The 20916-nt window shown below is 39.7% G+C and overlaps 1 protein-coding gene across 1 annotated transcript in view; it reads right to left on the bottom strand.

Annotated features, from left to right (window-relative positions):
• Positions 1-683: 683 nt before the first annotated feature.
• The window catches only part of commd10 (COMM domain containing 10), a 73186-nt gene continuing 52953 nt past the window's right edge, over positions 684-20916 (bottom strand). Inside the window, exons 6-7 of the mRNA XM_085368467.1 lie at positions 1287-1346; positions 684-1076 (exon numbers count right to left, since the gene is read on the bottom strand). Of these exons, the coding sequence (XP_085224593.1) occupies positions 1038-1076; positions 1287-1346 (99 nt within the window). The 3' untranslated portion in view covers positions 684-1037. The remainder of the gene's footprint in view (positions 1077-1286; positions 1347-20916) is intronic.

Below are 20916 nucleotides of genomic sequence, written 5' to 3' on the forward strand. Positions count from 1 at the left end.
CGGACTTAAAATTTCAAAAGCCATGTGACAAACACTACATAGGTAAACAAGTTTGAACATATACACAAATAGGAACTAACACCATATACACGCCACTGACTCTACACTTTACAAATGAAATTCTTCATTTTGCCAGACAAAAAAACCCCCCCAGTCTAACAGATCGAATCACCAGAGAATGCAGAGAAGAGCTATTGGATAGATCTAATAAAGTAAATGGGTTCACTAAAGCTCCAGGGGAAAACAACACCTGGGAATTAGGGAACTTCTCAAGCTTTAGTTCAGTGTGGACGCGAGGAAATTATGCACATACAAGCATACACAAAAGGGCAGACGCACAAACAAGGACACAGTCATACACCCATGTTCTCACAGACACACAATTGTGCACACAGTCTCACACACAATCACGCTGGAGGTCTGCTGTGCCTCCCAGAACTCCCATCTGTTGAACCAGCAGTCCAGGTTGGTCTTAATGAGAAATAATGAGCCTTCACTAAATAACAACAGCTTGGATGGATTTCACCTCCACTTCAGATTTTATTAGAATGCCATGGAGAGTAGTTCATTCTTCAAGCTACACAATGTATTTGTTGTAGTTCAAAAGACATTTTGACATTTAATTTCCTTTTTTTTTTTTTTTTCTGAGAGTACAAAGGAAACTTGAAGCTAAATGACTGTTGGCACATTTTCATCATCTACATCTTGTTATAAGGAATGTATAAGGAAAGCAAGCATTAATTTACTAGAGGGTGGAGAAAACATTATTAAACAAACTTGTTCAAGTACAACTCATACTGATGAATTTGGGGTAATTTCCCGCTATAAAATCCAGGCTCTGAGTAATGAGTGCAAAAAGGAGTTCAAAAGGGAACTCATATCTTCAAACTTGACATATTTCTCAAATAAATCAGAGCACAAAATTTAATTGCTAGGCCTCTAACAGCTGCATGGCTGTCAGCAAAAACACCATTAACATATAGTTCGTGTGCTTGAGTGTGTCTGTGTGTGTGTGGCTGTACAAAGTCCAAAAGGCATCATGTCAGGGAATCCAGCTGTCCTTGGACGATTTCGAGCTGAAAGAAAGAGGGGAAATGATGAGTTTTTGGAGCGAATGTGTGCACAAAAGAATGACACAAAGAAGGAGAGGAAGTCTGAAAGAGATATTTAAAAAGATCGAAGTATGAAGGAGTGCAAAATGCAACATGGATACTTGGCACAAAAACACGAAGATGATGTGGCATGAAAGTGGCACGGACACACACACGAAACATAATGAAACAAACCTTGTTGTACAAATCAAGCAGTTGCTGGTGGTTAAACTCCACGAAGACATTTTCCTGAACCTGGAGAGACAGAGAGAGAAACGAGGTTAGAGACAAGCAGAGAGGCATGACATTTATGGGAGGAAACAATCGAAAAAGTAAGAAAACTTCAGAAATATACAAAAGCAGCAGCGATGAGGAGAAGCAGCGGCGATGAAAGCACATAGGTAAGAGGCATGACGCAGATTTCTCGAGCTGGCTTCTTGCGCTTTCTATAAAAGCCTTCATCAATTATTACTGGTCTCTGACCAGTATGCACCATCTTTTAAGTCTTATCCATCAGTTGTTTAAAAATACACAGAAGAAAAAAAGCTGTCCACCATCTTGCACAGGGAAAACCCATCACTGTCTCCATTCTGTTGGCTTACTTTAAAACCGTGTCACCAACCGTAGTACAAAACTACACACGACTCAATAATACAGGACACTGCTTCTTCTACACTGTCAAGCATATAAACCATCATCCGCTTTCTATATTAGAATTAAATAAAGCAAATACTCTTTTTTCAGTTTATTCTTTAACAATGTTTTTTTTTTTCCATTTCATAAAACAAAAAATATCAAGTAATATAGATTTGAAACACCATGAATGCAATCATGTGATAGTTTAATGAAATTAGTCCTGTTCAAGAAACATTTGCATATGCATGGTGTGACTTTTAGAGCTAAAAACATTTCGATTCATTTGTCTACATTTTTGCTTTTACCAGCAGACAGGTGTAGTGTAATGTCACAAACAGCGGGTCACCCAGGGGAAGCTCATACAGCACACTGACGTGAGGTTAGCACACTGCAGACATTCAAGAAAGAAATGTGTGATTTGAGTAATGGGGAGCCTGTGCCACAGTAGATCTTTATGTCTAACAATGCCTCTGGCTCCTGTTATAGACTCAGGAGTGAAGTCATGTTAATGATGGATCACGAAAGTTAGAGGAGCTTTTGTTTTTTTATACATTAAATGATGCATTTTTCATCTGTGAAGCTGGAATATGAAACTAAGATACATGAACAGTCCAAGTTTGCCTTTAGTTTCATAAAGTTTATTACTTTATGTGCTAATTCTTAGGTTAACACTGGAGCCTTTTTTCTCTGCAGACTCTGTAGAAAACTATACAGAACCAAGGGCAACCATCACTGAACTACCATCATCATCATCGTCATCATTATCCCATCAGAAACTCAGACTCAACGATAATCCACCTATGTGAGCGGGCGTAATGGGGAGACACTTTATCAACACCCATCACAGAGAAAATGAGAACAGCAGTTTTGTAGCCAACTAAAGTGCATTTATTGATGTTACCCTAAATGTACCAAACTCTGATCCAAGAAGGATAGCAGACAGGAGGGAAAAGACAGAATGAACGAGATAGACATGAAGGGGAAAAAAAGGAATTAAATAAGTTCATGCTGAAAGGCAGTAAAACTAAATGTGGGTTTTCTGATTGTACACTCCCATCTAAAGCTCCACTCCCAGCAGTTCGGTGCTTGGAGACTAAACGGAGCTTGGGGGCTTGAAGCTAACTGGCTGGCTGGTTGGGTGGGTGGAGGGAGGCCATGTGTCATGGTAAATTAATGACAGAGATATTAATTAGAAGCTACATTAAAAGTCCATAAAAGAGAGAACAGAGGGCTGTTATCTCTTGTCAAAGCTCCCACTCGACAGCAGCTTCACAACACAAGGAAAATGTAGGACAGCCTTGAATTTAGCTACAGCTGAGGGAGCGCTGCAAGGACAGCCCAGCAGGTACTGAAACAACTAAATAAAGTGTTGTTACTGAGCGAGATAAAATGAAAAGAAGATGCACATCAAAGAAGATCTACGAGGTGATAAATCATTTCTCAGAGGAAAGACAGTTGCCGTTAGGAAATGATTTGATTTGAAGGAAAAAATTGTGCATGCAGTGAAATTAGTTGAATGATGAACACGTTTTGCTTCCAGTAGCATTAATCAGCCTCAATTCACGCAACTCCCTCCCATTGATCTCCACTGTGGCAAACACTATTATAATGAGCAGACTCCTGTGCTGCATAATAACTTATCTCGGTTAACAGTCTTTAAGTGTGCTCGGGTCACAGCAGCACCAGGAGACTTGGTGGAAAAGCAGAAATAAACACTTGTCAGCTGGCTGAGCTGCCTATTGTTTTCTGACAGAGGTAAGACAAGGGACAGCCAAAATGACGGTTGTATGTGTGTGACTGTGATCAAAACTAACCTATGAGAAAAAGCGTACAACAAACCGCAGTAACGCTCGGTGTCTTCATGTGAGACTGACACTGTGTTCTGATAAGATTTTCAAAAGACTGCTGTGTGTGTGTGTGTGTGTGTTATCTTGGAAAACGCATTCCTAAATGTGTATGTGTATGTGAGTGTGTGTTTGGCCCATCAAATTGTTCCTCAGGGTTGAGATTTTGCCAGGCAGTAACCCAACAAGGCTCTGACAGATCTGGGCTAACACTAATGGGGATAGGATGCATCATCCTTGTCATCACAGCCCTGTACAGCCCTAAAGTAGGCGCACGCACGCACACAGATATACATAAACGTTTCATCTGTCGTAGTGCTAAAAAACAGAAAACAGGATAAACCCATTAACATAATCACAGAATCACTTGCATCTGGTGTTCCATATGCACTACATGTTAAACCGTATATAGGCTAGACACTGAGGGAAACCCAAAGCACGAGGGAGAATGAACAAGCAAAGGCGTAAATTAGCAAATAAATGACCTATAAAGTCATAAAATAAATCAACAAAACTCCTTGAAATATATCCTTGAAATGTAGGACAAACTTTTCTTCTCTCAGTGCTAAAAGCTCTCAACAATGTCACTTGTACAATTCTCAAGATGAGTCAACAAAGTCACAGAGGATAAAGACTCTTTGGGGATTACAGCATAACTCACCATGAGGACACCCTGTTAATTCTTTAGTCTCTGGACACTTGAAGCAAAATTACAACATGCACATGATTTCCACAGCTCTGGCCTTCAGTGCTATCAGTAATAACAATGTTATGTCAGTTTCTCCAATCTGGATGTGTTGTTCGATAGCAGAGAAACAAAGACAGTGAGATATTAAATGGATGCACATTATAGGAAATGTTATTTAGAAGGGAAAAAAAGGTACCATTAACGAGGAAACTGACTGTAATGTCAATGTAACATCATTATGTAATAAATGGTTACTGATATTCTGGCTGTGTTCACTTGAACTTTTACTTTTAAATCGTGGTAGACAACCTGTCTAATTGGCAGCTTTAAAAACTGGACCCCAAACATCCACCAGATTCACCAAATTTTTTATTGCACAAAAATTGGGTTAAAATTCTGTTGTGATTATTATTATTTTCGTTATTCCATTTTTTATATATGCCTTTCATCCCCAGGACTGCCTTAATTCTTACAGGTACTGGAAACATTCCTCAGAGATTTTAGTCCATATGGACATGATAGCATCACACAGTTGCTGCAGATTTGTCAGCTTCACATCTATGATGCAAATCTCTCATTCCATCACATCTCACAGGCGCTCTTCTGACATCTGATGACTATGGGGGCTATTTGAATACAGCAAACTCACTGTCATGTACACGAAACCAGTTTAAAATGATTTTGAAGCTTTGTGACATGACACCTTATCCTGCTGGCAGCAGCCATCAGAAAATGGGTACACTGTGGTCATGAAGGGACATGATCAGAAACAGCAGTCAGGTAGGCTGTGGTGTTTAAACGATGCTCGGTTGGTACTAAAGGGCCCAAAGTGTGCCGAGGAAATATCCCCTACATCATTACACTAACACCTGGCCAAACTGCAGGTACAGAGCAGGATGGATGCATGCTTTGGTTGTTGCTGTTTTTGGCAGATTCTGACCCTACCCCAGCAGAAATAAAGGCTCATAAGACCACACACTGTTTTTCCAACCTTCTACTGGTCAGTTTTGGCGAGCCTAGGTGAACTGTATAACAATTTCCATTTCTTAGCTGACAACAATGGCACCCTTGAAGCAAACGAGCTCTAGTTGCTGCTATAGCCCATTTGCTTCAAGGTTCAACTGTTGTATTCAGAGATGCTCTTTCCCCTACTTTGTTTTGCAACAAGTGGTTATCTGAGTTATATCAGCTCGAAGAAGTATAGCCATTTTTCTCTGTTCCTCTTCGGCAATACAACCCTTTCTCTGAGAGATCTGCCACTCACTGAAAATTTTTCTTTTACCGTTTTCCCCTTCTGATGCTGGATTAGATATAAGCTATTTGTATTAAGAATAAACTGTGGCTGTTGCTCAGGAGGCAGAGCAGGTCATCTACTAATCGGAAGGTCGGTGTTTCGTTCCCTGGCTGCTCCAGTCTGCATGCTAAATATCCTTGGGCATGATACTGTGAATGTGTGCAAATGTTAGACAGAAAGCACTTAAGCACAAAAAGGGCTTATATGAATGCATGAATGGGGTATGTTGTATAAAGAGCTTTGAGTCCTCGAGTAGAAATATATAAGAACCAGTTGCCCAAGTGTACCTAATGAAGTGGCTGGTGAGTGTATATAGTTTTCAGAGATGGATTTCTATGAACTTGCCACATACATTTGTTGCACCTAGGTGAGGAAACCTAGTAGCTCCAGTCATCCCCTGACTTTGTATCCAGAGCTGCAAACACCAAATCTTTAAATCTTTCACAAATACACTGAAATATTTCAAAATTAGATGTTGGAATTCATCTCTTTTTCCACCAGCATGACATTTGTGATTCATAGTGCAGGTCTGGATGAACCTTAGATAAACTTCTTAGGGTGACCCGACTTTACTGGTCCATTGACTTTCCATCGAGTGTCACAATCAGGTCAAATAAATATCGGCATATTTGTATGACAGGTGTGTTTTCTTTATGACCTCAGAGAGTCATGAGTGTGAATCTTGTCTTGTTCTCGTACAACCTGTTTACTCTTGGCCTTCTGAGTTTTTTGGGGTTTTTTTTGGCTTGTCATATTTTATTTTACAGATCTTAGTATTTCTGATCTGAGACATTACTCCGAGGAACACAACAAAATTTGACCATGACCTAAAACCTAAACCCAAACTGAAGCATTTTAAACAAGAATTTCCCCTTTAAATAAATATGAAATGGAAAAACACTACTCCTCCTGAAGCTCAGAGGGGCAATCATCTACTGTCATCTAGACGAACAACGGGTAACTGCAGCACTGACGTTGAGAACAGAGCAATTTCGTGTTATTCAGCTTAAAGAGGTTTGTTGTATTCTTGAGTGTGTTCCAATTGATAAAGAAAACGACACTTTCAACAAATGGTGCTTTTATCTCATCAAGTTGTTACTGTGGCCAGTTCTAACAATTTTAAAGAGACTGTGGTGGACAACATGGAGCAGTAGCGGCTTTTAATTCACACGAGTTCATTGGAATGGGGCTAGGAGGACGCAAAAACGCACTCTTCATAAATTATTTGCTCCAGTACAATAAAGTAAAGCTTGGATTTGAAACACTTGTCAAAGGAGTGATTTTTTTCTTTCCTGAGTGCTACACAAAAACTGGATTTCTTACTTCTGACAAATATAAAACAAAGAAGGGCATGATGGGAATAAGGAACGGGAGAGTGAGTACAACATGAAAGTAAAATAGAATGACAAAAAAAGAGAGGATGGGAGAAATGAGCAGCATACTGAAAGAGTAGAGGACAAAGTGAAGAGTCTCAAAGACAGAATAGTATCTTAAAGGGCAAAAGAATTGTGATTATCTAAGAGAAGGTTCTTTGTGACAAACAAAAAAAACCTCTTCTATTACTTAAATCCAGAAATTTGCAAACCAGATATAAAAACACAGCTGTGGATAATTTCACGGAGAGCGATAGAGACTCAAAGCGGGCACTTTGTCAGCTGTCTGCTGGGTGAAGCAATCTTAAAATATGCATGGCAGGGTCGATACCAGACAGACACGATGTGAAGCAAATCAGACTCAAGTGTTGAATACAAGTGACAATCAATCTTCTGCAGAATAGTTAAATGATATGTGTGGCCGTGTGAAGGGGCATCGCAGTGGTGCCGCGGTGAACACTGTCACCTCACAGCAAAACAATTTTCGTGTTTGATTGAGAGCCTTTCTGCGTGGAGTCTGCGTGCCGTCCCTGTGCCCGTACAGGTTAATTGACCATAACCTCGAGTGTGAGTGAGAAGGGTTTGTACTCTCGCATTTTTGGAAGATTGTTTGCAAATTTAAAGTTAGGTTCTCAGAACAGCAGTTTTTTTGTGTTTGTGTGTCTATTTTCAAGGCACATTCTGTGAAGTTCAGGGTTGACAGCACTCACAGTCCTCTGTGCAAAAACATGCTCACTGTACAGCTTTGTTTTGCTGCTGCGCTCACGACAGTTTCAGCTGAAAATAGTTGTGAAATACGACTGCGCTCGTCTGTATCACTTCTCAAGAAGTGGCGGCATTTACAATACAAACACTGTCCTGTCATGTCTGAGGTGAAACTAATCCTAACTGTGACTAACCTAATTATTTTGATCTACTGAACAAAATACTTTTTAACCTTCTAAAAACAAGCTGTTTTCAAAAAAAGCCCCTAAACAAACAAGGTCATTAGAGATTCCAGTGCCTGTGAACACAGACCCTTAAATTTTTCTGCAAGATGAATTCACGAGTTATTTTTTTAATTCTGGTGCAGCGATCATCACGTGATTACTTTCTGTAACTTCTCAGCCTGCCTCTGTCTCTGTGTGTGTAGAAGCAACCAGCTGTGCCATAGACATGACACTATCTGGGAAAAAGCATTTCCCCAGATAAGCGTTTTCCCTCTGGGGCACCCAGATACCCATGTGGAAGGTTTTTAACATGAAACTTGGCATATCTTCCAGAAATGATGTCACATTCATGAGAGGTCTTAATTAGCAGAAAGAAAAACATGAAGGTTGTGAAAAATTAAAAAGAAAAGACTCATCCTCTTGGTATTTACACAAACTGTAAAGAGTAATAAAATATTTTTAGGCCTTGATATGTCCCACATGTTTATGGCAACTGACATAAATGATTTAAGAAGTTTTGAAGCCACTGATTCTGACAGATTTTGAGAGCATTAAAGTTGAAATATTTAGCACGAAAAAATGTTTTGCAGTTCATCTCAACCAAAACAAATGTGATGCAAAAGTTTTAATGAAAAACTTTGAATAAAAGTGTTATTAACCTGCCTTTCTGGTTCCTTTAATACGACACAAGAAAGAAAGAGTTGCTCTAATTTCACCAGCTGAAGAGCTCTGCAGTAAGAGGATACGGTACAATCTCTATGACTTTGCTGCATTACAAGTTTTCTGTGACTATGAGCTCTTTCAAAGTTTGTTCAATCGGCAGACTCTGTTGACTTTTCCAGACAAAGAAATCTCTATTCTGAAAGACAAATAGATAGATAGAAAGGGAGATGGATTATGCAGGAGGTTAAGCTGTTGGATTTTCCAGGCCCTATTCTCACCACACACACACACACACACACACACACACACACACACACACACACACACACTTGTAATTAGTGACCATCTTTTGATGGGAATACACCAGCTGTGACACCAGCTCTTGGACCTCAACTGCTGTGGAAAATATTATATTTTAATATACATAAAATGATTTTAAAAAATTTTAAAAAGCTACAGCGGCCTTGAGAGGTCAAACACATTGCAGCGTGTAATGGAGACCAGGGGTTCCATTACCTGGTTGGTATTGTTAATAATAAATTGTTGGATTGGGAATTTAAAATGGGGTAATAAAGAAAACACATTAGTTCTTATGGAGTCTTTTATTAGGTTATTTGACATACGATTAAATTGACAGCTTGTAACAGAAAAGAGACAGTGGGACTGGCCATCCTACCTGTGTCGGAGAAGAGCCAAAGTTAGAGCTGCTTGCAGTTAATCATTTATCAATAACCTAAACATATGCGAAATGAGAACTTGTAAAGGTACTCACCTGTCCTAGTTGCTTCTTGCAGGATGTGGAGCAAAAGAGTGAAAGCGGCTCAATGACCTGTTTAAGAGCTCTTGGGGCAGACCAGTGTGCCAGGTTAGGGAGTATGGATAAAGAGGGTTTTAATTTAGATAGAAATGGGTGAAGCTTATGTTATTGGTTTGTTTATAGTATGTGTTGGAAATATGTATATGTTTGTGATGTGCTTTAATGTTATTGTATGTTTGTTTGTGTGGAGGGTTATGTGTTCATTTTGATTAGTTAACCCCCATACTTGGGCTATTCCGGATGCTCACCTGGAAAAGGTAGAGTATAAAAGGAAGCCATTTTGTTTAGTTGTGGTTAGTGTTTTGCTGTTATCATGCTCCTTCTTTAATAAAGTGCCAATCCATGGATGTCTTTTACTCCAGTCTCGCGTCATATTATTGGACAGAACCTATGACCGCCGGCGAAAACTGACACAGCGTAAGAAAACACCCGCAAATAGAACAATGTTGGAAAAACCTTGCAATACACAGCGGAAATTAGGGAAGGTAATGATGCTACAGACACTCTGTAAATGGCAGAAACTGAAATATGTGAAAGATTACACTGAGACACACTTAAAAGAAGTGGAGGATTCATCGGTACTGTGAGGGGGAAAATATGCACGTTAATGTGTGTTCTTATTGCTTTATTCAGATAATACTGTAGTTACAGGCAGCTGCTCCAGCTCAGTGTTGACTCCTCTAAATCACTTCTTTTTTTTCTGTTAATTTGCTGGTCTTTTCTTCAGTTTCAGTGTGTTTGACCTAAGGTAAGATGACCATGGGATCGTTGCCTGTCCCACAAGGCTGTGAAAAAAAATGTAGGTACTCAATAAAACGAATTGATATTAAAAATTACTATTGGATTAGGTATGCATTGGTAACAGCAATAGTCCCGTCTTCACCTCCTCCAGTTAAACGACTTATAACCAGCATGTTTGCAGACTGGCAGGCACTCGCAGTGGAAGTAGTTCATACCAAGTTAAGCCCCAGTCACCCAGGTTTAGATAGTGACCTAGTAGCAACCCGAAATCCTTGCGATGTCCGGTAATTGCTAAATGACCAAAATAAAAATTTTCATTTGCTAGCTTATTTTCCATTTGCGGTTGGTGTGTTGGAATACACATTTTTCCCTAGCGACCATTGGTTGCCAACCCGTCACTAGGCCTGAGTGCTCGGGGCTTTACTCAGTACTCATATCTCAGACCAGATCCATCTTCAGACTTTAACTTCATTTGAAACCACAGCTGTAAAATTTGGGCTTTGCATAACTAGCGCTGTTATTGTGTTGACAAACTATCTGGACAGACCGACATAAAAACATCTGCCAAAGTGCTCAAAACCCTCTTTGTCCTTCTTTGCCCCTCCAGGGCCAGACTTTGTCGAGATGACACACAGACACACATGGTGAAAACAATACAAGCTGTGCTTTGGCGGGTGGTTACAAATACACCCTTCCCTTTCCTGGTTGCTATACGGTATTTTAAAATACACATATGTTCTTTGTTTCAGCTTGGCTTCACTGAACATACAGAGCATTAACAAAAAAAACAAAAAGGAGCAACAATGGAATGAGCGTTGGTTTATCTTATTCTTGTGGCTCCAAGTTGTCTTTATGCTTGACAACTCTCTGTAGCCAGTTTACAGTAAGTCCTCTGTACACCCCTGTTTGTCAGTTAGCCTAAAGTGCACGCATCACTGCAAACGTGTCTGCTTCTCTGTGTTCGTGCAAGCCAAATTTCACAAGCTCTACCTGGCGTCTCTGTTTCTTTCTGTCATCTTGCTGAAGGGTGATCAGCAGGAGTTACTGAAAGAGGATACGCTCGTCTTTCACTGTGCATGCAGACAGGTGATAAAACTGTGGCATAAAGACTGAGTGGCGTTTAGGAGAAAACAGCAATTACATCAAATACGCTGGAATCTCATCATTGTTGATGTACTTAATAAAGTTGCATACTAAAACTTCCTTTAATATCCAAATTAACAATCAAAACACATCTGTTGCATCACAGCAAAAAAACAAAGTCAAAATCAAGTGTGAGCCTAGTTTATTTATATATAAGAGTGCTTTTGGTTTGTTTGGTGGCGCATGTGTTTCCATGTACATGGTTGTAAAGGCGCAAAGCTGTCTGTCACTAACAACTCAAATACTGGCAGGTGTGCTGACAAAACAGTCTTTAAACCTCTCAAACATTTTTGTTGTTTGCAGCACAGCCACAGGTGTGCTACATCCTGTTTCATGCCACGAGTGCTTCTGTCAATGTGTCTATCTCATCAACACTTCTGAAATTTGCCTAGATTGCAGCCACCTGATTCACCTTGCTGGATGAAGAACTCAGGTGGGAAAATCAGAGACAGGTCAAAGTTGCAGCTGAGGAGAAAAACTAATTTGTTTAAGCATTATACTGTGCTGGGGAGCTTTAAACTCATTATGGCACACCAATCAAACAAAATGTAATGTATCATAAATCTAACATGTGCTGTAACTACATTTTCGGAACAAGCACAGGGTGCCATAATAAGACAATTACAAAATGGTGACTACTGACCCTTAAAACTTCCAAAATGTCATGATCTATTAGAGCCAGCATTTCTCAAATTAAGGCATGTTGCTGGGTATTCCCTCAGCCAGTTAGTGGACAGGCACAATACATGGTATTAGTATTCAGAAGGTTTTATGGGGTAAAGCATGATTTGCAAGTAAATGGTCACTACTGATTACAAGACGTAATTAATACAAAGATGTTTCTACTCAAGAACTCCACCCAGTGAACTGAAAACTGCCCACAGGTTACAGATTATAGAATTATCCTATCCTAGCATCCAACATTTGCACTATTTTTGCATTAACAAAAGTGCTACCTACATAGAACTTCAATAAAGTATGACATCCTATCTCTGCAAAACCACAAGACAATTACCTGCTTTTTTGTTTTGCTATTACTTGCAAAAAGGGCGACAAGGTTAAAGATTGTTTCATCTCCCTGAGCCGTCAGTGTCTGACATTTTTGTCCTCACATACACCACCATTAGGCAAAGATCAGAGTAGTTCAGTGCTCTTCAGTGCTGTGATCTAACTTTCGTTTTAAATATCTGATTGCCAGAAAAGTGAGTCGAAAACACTGAAATACTGGTATTATTTTAACTTTTTTATTTTATATTGTAGTAGTAAAATGCACAAATAATAATAGAAATGTGAAAAGCACATTTTCAGTAACATTAAATCTTTCTTTTAAAAACATACAGTGTAACAGTACACAATAGCTCTTATGTTCAGAAATGTAAAAAACAGAAATCACCAGCTCAATAATTAACCATGTTTAATCTTCCCATGACCCATTGAGACCATAGCCATTGAGAAAAAGCAGTCTATAGGAGCCACATATGCTCTGTGCATAAATGCTGAAAGAGGGGCAACCATTAACTGGTATCCACTCTACAACACTGCCCTGTAGCCATCACACAGTGACAGACATGGAACCTCAAAACGTCAGCCATTCACCAAAAGCCCGTTGAGTGCAACAAATAAGAGCTGTCAAAGCCAAACACTAGAAACTGTCAATCACCTCTGGTATTTATAACAGAAACGGGCACGAGCAGATATGCGCGTACACGTGCACTCCCCACACAAATACACAGAGAAGAAAAGTTATTTTCCAAAGCTCTGTCAGACTTATGACATACAATAGATGACATGATGGAAAACCCATCCTGCAAACGGTAAGTCAGGGGCCTTCTGAAAACATGTAATGGGGCCGACACGTCACTCAGACTTTCTAATTTCTTTGATTTGGAAAAAAAAAGAAGAAAAAAAAAAAGCATCGAGCAATAAACTGGCCCACTGACTTTATCCCTCTTAATATTTTCTTCCTTTTCCAACTGTCCTTTTGATAAAACCCTCATTTTCTCTAAACTCTGAAAACCACGGGGAGTAACTAAAAGCATAGAAGAGTGGAGTGCACGTCAGGGGAGACAGTGGGAACTTTGACGACAATAAAAAGATAAATAAAGAAGGCAACACAATAAACAAACTGTAGCTCTTGTTTTGGTATGAAGACAAGAGGAAGCAGCAGGTTCTAAGCCCAGCGGGTAGGATTCCTGAAAGCACACCAGGACACACACATCTCTAACTAGCCCCCACGACAACAAACAAAACATAACACATATATTATAGGCTCGTGGGGACATATATACACAAGCATGCATGGGTACAAAAGCTCACCCACCCAATAACACAAACAATAACCATATACATATTTAGGAGGAAGTAACTTAGAAGAGTTGCTTTTATGTTAAAATGCTATAAAAAGCACCGTTTGTTTGCATGTACACTAACACATCAATTACCCTCTGGATGTTATATTAGGCCATTTATTATTTAAAAGCGGTTGCTGCAATGATACAAATAAATAATTAATATTTTCCGTGTTGGTCTGGGTGAATATGTCAGTGGCCATTAATTTCTGATGAAGGACACCTGCTAAGTGGTTCCAGTTAAGCTGTCTGTTCATTGTTCTTGATTAATGGGTAGCCTCTATCTCTATCTATCTAAGTTTGCCACCGTGTTACAACAGTTAGCGAGTTAACCAGACGATACCAAATTAAATAATTCACACGAACAACGCTCACAACTGTCAGTGATCTGGTTTTTTGTTCTTATCGTAACACCACGCATCACACTGTAGAATCCTACGTCAAGGTCTTGGAGCAGCTGCTCCCTGAATTTCCTCCTGATGAAACATCGGCTTGAAAGATTGGGAAGTCCTGTGTTCAGAAAGTCGAGCGAATTTCTGCCCACTTCCACCAGGAAATTCTTACCCAACTTCAAAACGTTGGCTCAGGTGGCACTAAAACTAATTCTAGTTTTGAGTGGGGCAGTAAAGCCTAAACTCATAGTTTAGAAATTATAAATTAAACTGGACATGAAAAGCAGTCACTCTGGGGCCAAAACTTGAAAGCAAATGACAATCACCTCTGTAGGCAACCTCTTTCAAGTAAGCATCTACTTCAAGTCTTTCTTTTTTATCAAAACTGCTTGTTTAAGCACAAAGACTGTGGTGTTTTAGTAACATGGGAAAAAAATCATCTGCTTTCATGTGATGCCTCATTTTCATCTCTTCTGTCTACCCCCTTACAAATGCACACTCTGTTCTCCATCTATCCATTTTCTTTCGCTTATCAAGGTTTCTGAGAGGCTGGATCTATCCCAGCTGTCATGGGGTGGGGTGCAGCCTGGACTGGTCACCAAAGAGACAGACAACCATTCATGCTCGCATTCACATTTACGGTCCATTTAGAATCACCAGAGATTATTAGGAGAGCATGTAAACTGCACACAGAGTTGGAGCTGGTAGATTTGAACCCAGGACCCCTCTTACTGGGCCATGACAATCCTAACTGCCACACCACTGTTCCACTAATGCGCATATCTTTATACTCAGTCTGCTATGTTGGTTATTATTGTGATTGTTTCTTTTAAACTACTTCAAGTATACAAGAATTGGGATGCAACTAATAAAACAATAAAACTGTGAAATGTGCAGTTAATACACCGAGAGTCCTTCTAGCACATAGAAATGAAGCATCTCCCCTATGAAAAACTGCACTGCCGACGCTCTGAATGTGAAACTACAGGAGTTTAAAACTGCTGTGCACTCCAACAAGTCAGATAAAAATGAAGCAACTTTAGGGTTGGTCTACCTGCAGATTGACAAGTTGCTACCACGCGGGCATGCAGTGTCCCTCAGTTTCTTAGTCACCTCTACCACTTACTCGTCATGACTAGTTTCAAAAGCGCTCAGCTAAATGCTTTAAAAAGTTATCTGAATAACAAATGGGTGATGTCACAATTGCCAGGACCTGCCAACACATTTGCATGTTCTAAATATTTACTTAATGTGTTTTAACTAGGAATATATTTAATTTAACTACCTAAAATGTACTTTTAGCTGTTATTGTCAGCTAAGTAGTTCTGACGCAGGTTATTATTGTTCCAAATAACTGGCAGCCAAGTTGGTATCAGCTGAGCTTTGAACATCTCCTGTGGTAAACCCAGTTAGAAAGCGTCGCACACACAAATCACAAGTTTGCAGACTCACAGAGATACATCACTGCTAGTACGTGACCTCCTTCCTGTCACACATGCCATGTGGTTTCACAATCACTGCCCTCAGATTGCAGTAGCATGAGGTGAGGTTTTGCTCCGTCTCCTTCTTCCTGTTGAGGTAATTTCTGCCTCCCTGTCCCGCTTTCATCTTTCCCCCATCTCTCACTGGCAAGAAACACTACCCTTTCTTGATGTATGCTTTTTTCTTTATCTCTGTAACTTCGCCTCATCTCCTGTCTTGCCTTGCATTAAGTGACGTCTTGTTATAAACAGCCCATCAGTGAGCTGTCCATCCGTAACCCGCCCGTGGACTGACATTTATTAGGAGTCAGCTTTGCCTGCAGTCTCCCTGCCTCGTTCTGCATCCCCACATGAATACAGAGAACCAATTAGAGAAAGAACAGGGCATATGTAACGTCTACATGCTCAGAGAGGTTAAGCCACATACACAAACAGATATCTAAACAGAGACAGCAGACAGATGGAGGAATGGACAGAGAAGAAGAGGAGAAGGGGACAGAGAGCAGATGAAAGAAGATGGGAGTAGATGAGAAAGAAAAGGGTGCAGGGGAGGATTTGAATGAACCTCAATAAATAGAGAAATAGAAATACTACCTACGGTGCTAAATGGCTGCTGCAACAAAGGCAGAGAACGGAAACACACTAGCTAAATAAACACACAGCACCTTTATTCAAGAGATTAAAAACACTGGGAGACTGCAGACAAGTAAATTGTGCAGCAAACTCTCATTCAGCAATGATGAGTTTTGACATTTACCATGAGCAGCAGGAAGCAGCTCCTGGGGCTATACAAATAATGTCCTCAGTGGTGGACTGAATAGAACGAGGGATATTTTGCCTATTGGTTTAGTCCCACATGGATGAGGTCACCTATGTCCTGCCTGTCCAGTTTCGGTGTTTGTGCTTGTTCCTTATTTGTTTGTGTGTGTGTGTGTACAGTCCACCACATCCTGTGTTGTGGCTAGAGACAATGGGACATGACTAGGTTTCCACATCCGCCTCTTGAACCTTCGCATGCTATGCAGCAAAACACAGCGCAACACAAACACAAGTGACTTATTGATGATGAGCTCCATGTGACGGATTAATTTAGGCATGAATCACACTCGGACGAGGCAGGGAGACACAGAATGAAATAAACTCCAGTTAGGTATGACATCTGGAACAAACATTGTTCTGTCTGCCTTAACCTTACACAAACAGGTCTTCACTTTGAAAAAGTTCCTTCTGAGCCTAAAAGATCAGAAATGCAACACAGAAAGTTTATTGCAGGCACAAGTTGAGAGACTGTTTGCATTCCTTACAGCCATCACATTATCTCCCCCTGAACAAGCAAAGACTTTTCTATTACACATACATTTTCTTCCACATGTGCAACTTTGATCACGTACCTTGCAGAAGTCTAATGCCTTCAGAGTAAATCTCCCACTTTGAAAAGGATTCTGTGATCAGCTTTTTTACCTAAATTATGAGGTTTAAGAATGTAAAATTTTAATCTAGGTTTCCAGTGACAGCCTTTGAAAATATATGGTCATTGAACTTTAATTAAAATCCCTACATACGCCGTTTACTCGCCAGCGTTTTTCCTTAATACTCCTCTTCTCGGGACGGTATAAGCAAAAGTGCTGACTGATACGTTGTGTTTTCATCATAATCGAGCTACGAAAACACATCACAAAAGACTGCCTGAAATGCAGTGAACTGGAAAAGATATTTTAGTTACCTGTCTCATACAGCGTGCAGGATCATTTAATTTCTTTGCGTTGGGATAGACTGTTTAATGTCTGAGGTTTCTGTAAGCACTATTAAAGCAGAGACACACACAGGAACAATATACCTAATATGGATACTTCTATTTTATTACCAACTATTATCACCACGTTGAAAAATATTATCCCTAATCACAGATTTTTCTCACATCATGCAGGCTGTTATTAGTTTATGTTCACAGCATAGTACCGCACAATTTCATTCTGACTGGAGGATTAATTAGCATGATGATTGAAAACGTGGAGTGTGTGCAGGACCTTTAATCCTGCTACGAGCAATGCTTTTCACTCCGCACGTAGTAAACTTTATTAACAGGCAGAGTGGGTATAAACATGTGGAAAATAAATGGTTTATGTACTAATAAGTGCAAGCACACCGGTAAAGGTTTTATTTAGATTCTTAATAGTAAACCTAAATGTCTAAAAACTAAAGAGCGTGAATTACTGCGTAAACAGTAGTAGGTATGTAGGTAAACAATAAATAAACAGTGGAAGCCACTTGATCAGTGAATTCTCTGCTAAAGGCAGTGCCAATCCTAACGCTGTATCTCAAAAGTTTAACGAAAGTGATGCCAACACACACAAAAATTGATTTAGACTTCTGTGGGAAATCTACATCTTCACTCACGTAGTAACCGGACACTTCTTATATGCCTACACTGCAACCTTCTACACCATGCAAGTTGTAATGGTATGTGTCGACCCAATGTGTAGTTACATTTCTCTGGATGTGCACATCAGGTTACGTAGAAGGTTGTTGTGTAGGGTTAAAATGGGCTTCTGGTTATGGCGTAAGTTTTTATGACTTGTTTTGGCTCATTGCACTGACCAGAGGAAAACAGGCAGAATTTACATGGATGCTGAGATAATAGTCTAACCACACAGTCAGTGTAATGCCTGAGGAAAGAGTGTACAGAGGGACACAAAGACAAACAGAAAGAGACAGACAGGCAGCAACAGTGGAGCTGGGTCTGAGAGAGAACAGTGCAGCGCCTGCCAGAGGTCATTTGTCAGGCCATTAGGTTCACCAGTTAATGCAATAAAGGAATAATAACAAATTCCCCTGTAATGTCCAACACAGAGACTGGCTGTTAGTGTGGAGTCCTTTTTCACCCACCACTTCACATCCTACACACATATGAATACATGTACACACACACACACACACACACACACACACACACACACAAGCACTGTCTTTTCTTTCTGGGTTTCTTTCTTTCTTGCACACATACACACAGAGCTGACAGTCTCTAGGTGGGCAAGGGTGGGATTTTCACACGCCTCACTCCCCAGAGCACATTCAGTACAGTACAGAGCGTGGCAGCAGGACATACACACAAAGGCTGGGATTGTCGGCACCCCATAAGCCACTCACTGAACTAGAATGACAGAAACACACTGAAGCAAGGATGCACACACATACACAGGCTCCTTGGGGGCATGCCTGAACACACACACACACACACACACACACACACACACACTCACATTTTTCAGAAGTCAGCAGAGCAAAAGCTTTGCCTTTTGGGGCCCCACGACAAGAATGAAGACATCGCCATACAGATTCATTATTTCATCCAAAAAAAAAAAAAGCTAATTATGCAGCGATGCAATCACTCAACAACATTAAACTCACACACTCACTCTTTGGCGAGCTTTGGACTCAGGCATGTTGTTTACAAGCTCAACAAACACAATTTCAAAGAGAACCAATACTCTATATGCAAATAATACCCTTATCAACCTGCAGTCAAGCCTTTGCTAACTTTAATGCATTTTGACAAAAGTTCAGCTGTTCCACTTTGATGGCCCTCCTGCAGAGTCATACATTTTTTAGGCATTTTTAGCAGTTAATTCATAAATAATGACCAAGGCCACAAAGGACTCTGGAACCTAACTGAAATAAACATCCAAATCTCACTTACTGTTCGCTGAATAACATATTCTGCTCTCCTTATTTTATCAAGCATGGCAATATGAAAAGCTCCCTGTATCTCTGTCAAACATGGATGGTTTCTTTCAGGACTGGCTGTTGACATGCTGTGCTGAAAGATTCATAGAGAATGGATAAACAATAGAGAGTGGCATATGCACTAAGAGTGCTAATTGTTAAATTTCCTTTCAAAGTGTGGTTTGTGCAGTTTGTTACAGACAACACTTCAGTTTTGTTTTTTTTACATTTTAAGTACATTCTTATTCTTTTCTTACTTCTTTACTTCATCCCTCAGTAGTTTAGTGTCTTCCCATTAAAGGCATTATTTAACTTTTGATGCTTTTTCTAGAAGCAAAGTGACACACTTAAAACAGCATGCCAAAATATGCTAAAAACAACAAAACTGAAATAACAAAAGTATAGATTAGCTGTCTAATAACTGACATTATCACTTCTCCAAGAAAATAAATAGAAAGATTCTTTCCGCTGCTCCCCTCCTCACAAGGCGTTCGCATACTTGATCTGGCAGATTTTATGCTGAATGCCCTTCCTGACATAACCCCCCAAAGGATTTGTGTCTCCTCCCTGTCTCGAACTGGAGACCTTCCACTTCACAGCCAAATGTGTAAACCGCTAACTATGGACTATGGGCCACTGCAAGAAGGAAAATAAGTCACCCTTGAAAGATCAAATTGAAGTGCCTACAGTAATTGATCTACTTCACATGCAATGACTCCACAGGAACACAATTAAGAGGTAATAATCAGCATCCAAGCAGATTATGAGCATCTGAACTTTTAGCCTTTGTCGACCTCGATGAATACTTAAAAAGACACTGTAATTATTAATTACTGTAATGTTAACAAGTCACTTGGGGAATCAAACCCTGGACCTTTGAATCCTCCGAGAAAATTACTCACTCGTATCTCTGGGAGACGTTATTTTTCTCACTACCTACAAGTTGAGGCAACAGTATCAGATGTCCAAAACTATTTACAGTTAAAAATGCTAACAAATGTCAAATGAGTGAAAAAAACACATCTTTCTGCTTGTTTTGAATGGACTGTCAAATACTTTGGTGAGGTTTGATAAAAAATAAATAAAAATGCTGTGCATACGGTACTAATTACAGTGAGGAGGGATTCTGCCAGTGTGTTACAAATCCCAAGAAGCACCAGACTGACCCGTTGGCTTAAGACCCAGGAGATTTAGTACTTTAAGATATTTACGGATATAAACTGCAACTGCTAAGTCAGCTAATGTATCTTATTAGCTAGTCTAACCTGAAAGGATTATTAAAACTCTAAAGAAAAGAAAAAGCAGTTTAAAAAGGAACCAAACAGATGTTATGTCTAATAACTGTGTTGCTAAAGTGGTTCATCTATATAGGCTGCGTTACATTTATATTTATGAAGTGGGAAATGAACTCCCTATTGTATCTCTCACTCTTTGCATCAGCAGGAGTACATCAGCTGAGTCGTAAGACCTGCACCTATGCAGCTCTGCATATTTTAGAGCAGATGACCAACAGAGCAAAGATGCAGATGATCCCTGAGTTTTCAAAGTCAAGTCAAAGTCAACTTTATTGTCAATTCTGCCACATGTACAGGACATACAGAGAATAGAAACTACGTTACTCTCAATCCCTAGATAAAATAGCAAATGAACATTTAAATATAAGAGTGATTAAAAAATGCAGGTAAAATAATTAAAAAGTAAAAATTTAAATAAATACAATACAATTTTACATATAACAAGAAAGCTATACAAT

The sequence above is a fragment of the Diplotaxodon limnothrissa genome, linkage group LG12, assembly GCF_057381915.1.
Source record: "Diplotaxodon limnothrissa isolate DT_005_m linkage group LG12, D_limnothrissa_male_GT1.1, whole genome shotgun sequence".
NCBI lineage: Eukaryota > Metazoa > Chordata > Actinopteri > Cichliformes > Cichlidae > Diplotaxodon > Diplotaxodon limnothrissa.